General features: G+C 28.9%; 1 protein-coding gene across 4 annotated transcripts in view; it reads right to left on the reverse strand.

Annotated features, from left to right (window-relative positions):
- Positions 1-6,709, reverse strand: part of kibra (WW and C2 domain containing protein kibra) — a 68,073-nt gene extending 61,364 nt beyond the window's left edge. For 2 of the 4 annotated variants that reach the window (XM_067270197.1, XM_067270196.1), the window contains exon 1: positions 6,430-6,707. In XM_067270197.1, coding sequence (XP_067126298.1) covers positions 6,430-6,584 — 155 coding nt within the window. In that variant the 5' untranslated portion in view covers positions 6,585-6,707. Of the gene's footprint in view, positions 1-6,429 lie in introns of all 4 variants that reach the window. The other 2 variants (XM_067270198.1, XM_067270195.1) reach the window with 2 other exon arrangements.
- Between the last annotated feature and the right edge of the window lie 218 nt (positions 6,710-6,927).

Consider the following 6,927-nt stretch of genomic DNA (forward strand, 5'->3'; position numbering starts at 1 on the left):
GCTCTTCTCATTGAGAATTCTTGGATACCTTCAGCCATAACTTCTTCCACATTCTGTTTGTGCATTTATCAGTTAATTCTTGCCAAGCAAAGCCAATATTGCCTATGACATCCATGATGTTATATTTTTTCCAAAATTGCACCAAACAAATATAGATTTAAAGAAAGTACACCTTTTTGCCACTTCTTTCTGATTGGTTGGTGTTCATAAATAATCATATTATATACAAATTGATAAAATGCTGTGATAATTTAAATCAGCATAAATTTTGAGCTTTTTCTAGGCTTCGAGCAGACTGCGTTATATCGAATCAGCCTTAAGTGAGGCAGCGTCAAGAGGGGTCTTACTGTACTTCTTTTGCTCTCTAGTATTGTTTATTTGTCTACCTGGGCTGCTTTAATAGAAACATCAAGCTTATAGCCAAATAATTTGGCAGTTCGTTTGTCTTTAATAATCAGGTTTATGAAGAAAAACTCATTTATCTTTGCCCAATTTGCACAACATGGCATTACACAGTTACTGATGCTATTGGGCATAGTTAAAAATTAAGACAGCATAAGCACAATTATTCCAGATATTACAGGTTCTGACAAGTAAAGAATTTTCAGAGTCCTGCCACAAAGAAGCTATGTATTGATTATTGACCATTTGTGACATGCCATAATGAGAAAAAATGTAAAAAACTAATAAGTAATAAACTTTAAAATTAATAAATACAAATGTAGTCTGACAGTTTATGAGTTAATTATACTTTCTATTTGCAAAATTTCCTCAACCTTAAAACAAAATGAGAAAAAAGTGAATTTTTAAGAAATTTGCAGGATTTCCTGGAATAAGAACAACTTCCCAAGTTGAAAAAACAACTGGGATCCCGTGATCCCATTTGAGAAACCCTATTTCCAATGCTCTTATATAAGTAAAAGCATAATAGAGGAACAGACCAGCTTAAAAAGTTTCAAAGTGTTTGACTAGTTCATCGTCAGAGAGAGAAAATACTATGACATCATGTGTGTCAACACATGAAGACGTAAAAGATATGGATATTTGGCTGATGAAACTGAATCATTTTATACAGTCATTAAAGCAAATAGATGGAAGATAACTACATGCACTATAATATCTGAAACTTGCACCAAACTATGGTATGGTTTGACTGCCAGCAAGGAAGACAAACCTAAATGATGATAATACCATTAGAATTACAAAAACTGGATTTGCAAATAACAGGGATTCACTCTTGTACTTTGTGATTGTGTCTTGTGTTTTCAAGGCACTGTCTGGAAGGATTTCATCTAGGTTTTTGCATCTCTACATAATTTTCAAAATGTGTACAGATGGTATCAAGCCTGAATGGGTGGATGGCAGTGAAAAATATGCAGCAGTGAATCAGAAGGATTTGGAGTTAGAATGGTATACACAATTGCTCAGGAAAATTATATTATTATGTTTTGTTAAAATTCTTGGGGAAACAAAACTCTGTCCCAAACTATTACACGAAGCTATTTCAAAGCAAAAGCAAAAAAAGATTTAATAAATACATAAAATGTTAATTGAAAGTAATTGCAGACTTCAAGTCTTATTCTAATTTATTATTGCTTTCTATAACTATATAAATGAATAAGTTATTTAATAATTATAAATACCTAGCCATTTTATCTTAGGCCACATTATATATTGATTTCCCCATACATATCCTGGAAAATGATATGAATAATCATTACAGATCTTAAGTTTTTTTAAATATCGTTGTTTTTTATCTTTATCCAATAATTTATCAATATAATCATGCATTGTAAATAAACATGAAATCTAAGCCAACTTTTCATCAATTTTCAAGAATATGTTCTCACCACTAGTATACTTCTATTCATAAGATAGATTTGTTTTCATCCTTACATTCGCTAACCAAATCTCAAAATGAGATTAACATACTCTGAGGTTCAACCAATCTGAGGTTTGTATCATAATTTTGTATTCACCACATTTATTTGATTAAGGTTAACCAATTCTCATGAAGTTAAAGAATTTCAGGAATCAATTGATGTGTTGATCAAAACAGATTACAAGATTTTGCCATGTACAAATAAACATGTGCTTTCTTTAATAACCATAACTATTCTGGTATGGCAATTTTAGTATGAAAAATTTTTAAAAATTACTACTTTATTAAGTATTATTATTAAAACTGATTCAAAAATACAAGATCATCACAGTAAACAAAAAAAGCAAATGTCATAACTAATAATTAATGACGACTAACTCTAGTAATAAATTATTTTTGTTATTTTTAAAGGAAAGTGTATGATAGTTTCTTACATAAACAATGAATCAAATCTCTGTTAATTTCAGGGTCTTCAAAATGGTCAATAAGGCATTTTAAGGGGTTAGTTCAATGGTTTTTTTTCTCTTTATGCCTGTAGACACTAACAGCTGTGTAGGGGCCTTTTTATGCTCTCTTTTTGAGTGGTAAAGGGCCTTAAACCACAACAAAAAAAAAAAAACTAACAGCTGTGCAATGGGTTATGTATATAAAAGTCTCATATATACATACTCAGGCCATGAGGATAAATGAAAATTTAAACTAAATTAGTTATTTATGTGAAAAATAATTTTAAACTAAAAACATACTTTGGGAAATTATTATAAATTCTATTTTTAAGTTATTCCAAAAATTATTTTAAACTAAACACAATTTCTAGGTTATAATTTAAACTTAATTTAAAATTATTTTTCGAATAAATTGCAAACTAAATATGTAATTTGTTTACGAAATAATTTAAACTCTTGTAATTTATACAAAAATTAATTTTAAACTGTAGACATAGTTTATTCGTAAAACTTTGTTTGATTAATTTGTCCATTTTGTTTTGCATTACATATACCTGAAGATGTCCATTATATACAGTTGAAAACATTAGTAAAAATTAGTAATTTGAGGTATGCTGGTGTAGGTGTCTTGTATGTGTTTAAATGAAAGTTTTATTTTTCAAACAACAAATTTATTCATTTTGATGCTGCATAGTAATGTGAAGGGAGAAATTGTCTTTTCCAAATTCTGTTGAAGTATCATTTATCATATATTTGTCTTTTGATGAAGAAAATTTATTTATTCATATCTACATTGCCATAACCTTTAAACAGTTACTGCTGAATTTATTAAAATTGATTTTATTACTTTTCTATAGAAATAAAAAGAGTTATTTATATTGACAGTGTCAACATTGAACAATCAACTATATGCCATTGAGTTACAAGGTCACATCTGACTGCTAGAGACAAATCTGTTTATTTTAAAAAATTCCAATGTAAAAAAAAATGTATAAAAATATGAATGTATATCAAAAGTACATCAGGTACTTTTTTGCTTGCTTTTTCAAAATTACTCTAATTTTCATTTTGATTTATTTTGAAGAAATGAGTCAAATTCAAAGCTCAGATTGATAATATAGCCAGCAGGTTGATAAACACTTAACAAAATAACCTTTAGTTAAGCTACTATATATTATGGCAAATATTGCCATGGTAGATAAACATTTGTGCTATTCTGGAATAAGACGAAGACTAAGATTATAGACAGACATTATCTGGTAAAGTTTCATACTTAGAGTTTATATTACATTAATGCTACTTGATTTCCAGTACAGCTTTAACAAATTATACAGCTGAAAAAATGTTTGAAGGTATAATTCATAAATCACTAAAAAAATAGTAAATCAATGTTTATCTGAACATGACATTTATTTAATTCAAACAGCCTGTTTTGCAAATATATCTATTTCATGGAACAAGACATACTTAGATGTAACATGATTAGTCACACAGCATGATCACATGTATCTGATATAGTACAGCTTGCATAGCACCTGTCCATAATGCAAGCAACCATATCATATTATATGATAGACAAACTGGCAAAATACAAGACCAATTTCTCTCAATTTGGTAAACATTTAAATTTAATTAAAATTTCAATTTGACTACATTCCAATGCATTCAGCCATTGAATTTCATGTTACGAAAGATAAAAATATCCAAAATATTAATTCCAAGATTATCAGGTGTTCTTATTTAAGTGATTTATTCTGTATAAAATCATATTTAACACTTTCTACATTACATTTAAATATTCTATATAATGCCAATAGCTTTTAGAAAAATTATAAATTTTGTTACTTTAACGAAATATTGTTCATTCTCTTGATTTTAATGATGGTATATTTATTATATTTAAATTTGTGATTTAATTTATCTTTCTCATAAATCATAGTAATGTCATATATGAGCATGTCCTTAATATTTTTTAAAAGTATTTTAAACAAACAATATTAAAATATTGTCAATAAATCAGTTTAAACTGATCAAGTTCATCAATACTTTACTTTGATAAAAGTGTTGCACTTTTAGCAAAATAAAATATCAGTAATTTATTGTATTAGTGAATGTATGCTTTGAACAAATATATTATTAGCATATATAATTATAATTTTATTCATAATGTAATTGCATTAATTATTTTTCTTATTAAATATTTGAAATAAATTCAAATATTTAAGTAAATCATTCATTCATTCACATGTCATCTATCAACAGGATCACAACAAATCATTCCTAAACTTCAGAGTAAAGCTGTTTTTTATGCTTAATATGTTTTAAACTATCATTTCTTAAAGTGATCCGAAACCCAGTAGTCACTCATAGAAAAAATACTGATTCATAGAAACTTTTAAAATTAAAATACAAAATAGCAAACAGTAATAAATTTCTAATAAAAATATATTTTAAAGTTTTAAAAAGGCTAATATTTCATTTAAACAATAATAATAATAGCTGCATAATATTGAAAACTAATCACGAAAATGGTAAAATGCTAATTATGATGGAAATTTCACATATGCAATGCATTAATATATTCCTATATGATCCTCAAAAATACCAAAAACTTCCAGTTAAAGACCAGTTAAGTTTGTGAAGAACTGTTTAAATCAATACATTGAGTTCAGGAAATGCACACTACTTGTGACTTTAACAATTAAAGAATTAAAAGCTGAATGCATATATAACAATAAAGAATTATAAAAATTAAATTACATTTTAACTATAAGTTCTTGCAAAGTGAATATTTCAATACTAAAAATACAAAGTAAATATTTCCAGATTTAGTTAACATAATGCTATATTTTTTAATCAAATCATTTATGAAATTTTGACTAGAGTATCTACAACTGCAATTTTGTGTCTTAATAACTAAAATTAATTTCAATTTCAAATTATTTACAACTTATTAACCCGAAATTTGATAATAATTACTTTGTATAATTGGCATCTAAATTTTACGCTTCGGTTTGTATATTTGTCAAACATTAAACTTTTTAAAATTGAAAATCAAATATTTTAATGGTTTGAAATTCATCAATTTTTTTAATACTGCAATAATTTTGATACAATATACCCGAATATTTAATGTGATTTTTAAATGACATTTTATATAATTATTATATCAACTTTTATAGTTTAAATCAGTGTTTTTCAATCGCCGGTCCGCGAAAAAATTTCACCGATCCCCAGAAAAATATCTGACCATACTGAAGCTGGCGTAATTGATTACGGGTGTCATCTAAACAGCTACTCTATGTACCTCATTACGTATGGTAACTCTTGATAAGCATAAATATGCATAATGCATATTCACTTATAATTACTCAAGCCACATAAAATTATCTGCAGCGAGAAAAGGGTTGAAAAACACTGTTTTTTAAATCACACATTGTAAAAACAATTCAACCACAAAAAAATACAATAAAATTAAATAAATCTTGCAAATAACCCTTTTTATCCAGCCTTTATATATATATATATTTACATATATATAAAGGCTGAAAAAATTTAATCTAAAGTAACAAAACACAGATATATGTTTGTTTACTGGAACTAAGATACTACCTTCTGTTATGTAAACAAACATTGGAGATTTAAAAATAACGAGAATGGAATTATGAAGAATCATATATAATCAGCATTTAATGGTATTATAGTCAATGTCCGAAGCGGCAAGAGCGTCGGACTCGATGTTAGGTTACTAATCAAAGCAGAAGAGACATCGTCCGAGTAATCCCCGCCTTTCCCAACAACCAATATGGCCGTCGGGGTGAATGGCGACGTAGCAACCACTTCCCCTTTCCTCCCCCCTCCTTAGCAACCGAAAGCGGTGTTCGGAATAATCTTTCCGCAGTACGCATCTTCTCGGCTCTATCCCGGATAATTTCCGATGAAATTAGATTTGTAAAGTGTCCGAGATTGTTTAAGAACACTTAAGATAGGACGGCGAGCGGTGGCAGTGGCCGAAATGTCGTATTCGACATCCTGTATACTAAAAAATTCCAAACATCTAAAGAGGCCCATTAGGGTTGGCATACCAGTCATTAGGCTTACCTGTCCCGAGGATCTATCCATGTTGTTTTCTGATTAATATGATCGATGAAATATATTTTACCGTCGTAATCCCTGCCGATATCCCAACCTTCTGGCAACGGGATCTCTCCATTGCGCCTTTTAGGCATAGTTCGTTCGCAGAGAGTTCCCGACATCCAAACTACACTTGACCAAAGTCCGCCATCTTGAATACCTCATTTGCATAGGAATGAGTGACGTCATCGGGCAACCATCCGGAATCATCCAATGGAAAGGAATCGCTTTGGGATAAGCACTGACCAATCGCGACGAACTGAATGGAATGTGGACGATCTCGGTCCGAAACTGCATTGACGTCTTGTTTTTAGTTTCCGCTTAAATCTTTTACGTAAACTTTCTCTTGACTTACGTGTTAAATGTTTCTTAATTCGAAAATATGTAAATAATTACTACTCAGAATATTCTTTTCGTAAGTTTTAATGCATTAGAACATAGTTTTATCGGTATATCAGTAAAACA

Source organism: Centruroides vittatus, unplaced genomic scaffold, assembly GCF_030686945.1.
Source record: "Centruroides vittatus isolate TY-2023 unplaced genomic scaffold, ASM3068694v2 contig_364, whole genome shotgun sequence".
NCBI classification, from domain to species: Eukaryota; Metazoa; Arthropoda; class Arachnida; order Scorpiones; family Buthidae; genus Centruroides; species Centruroides vittatus.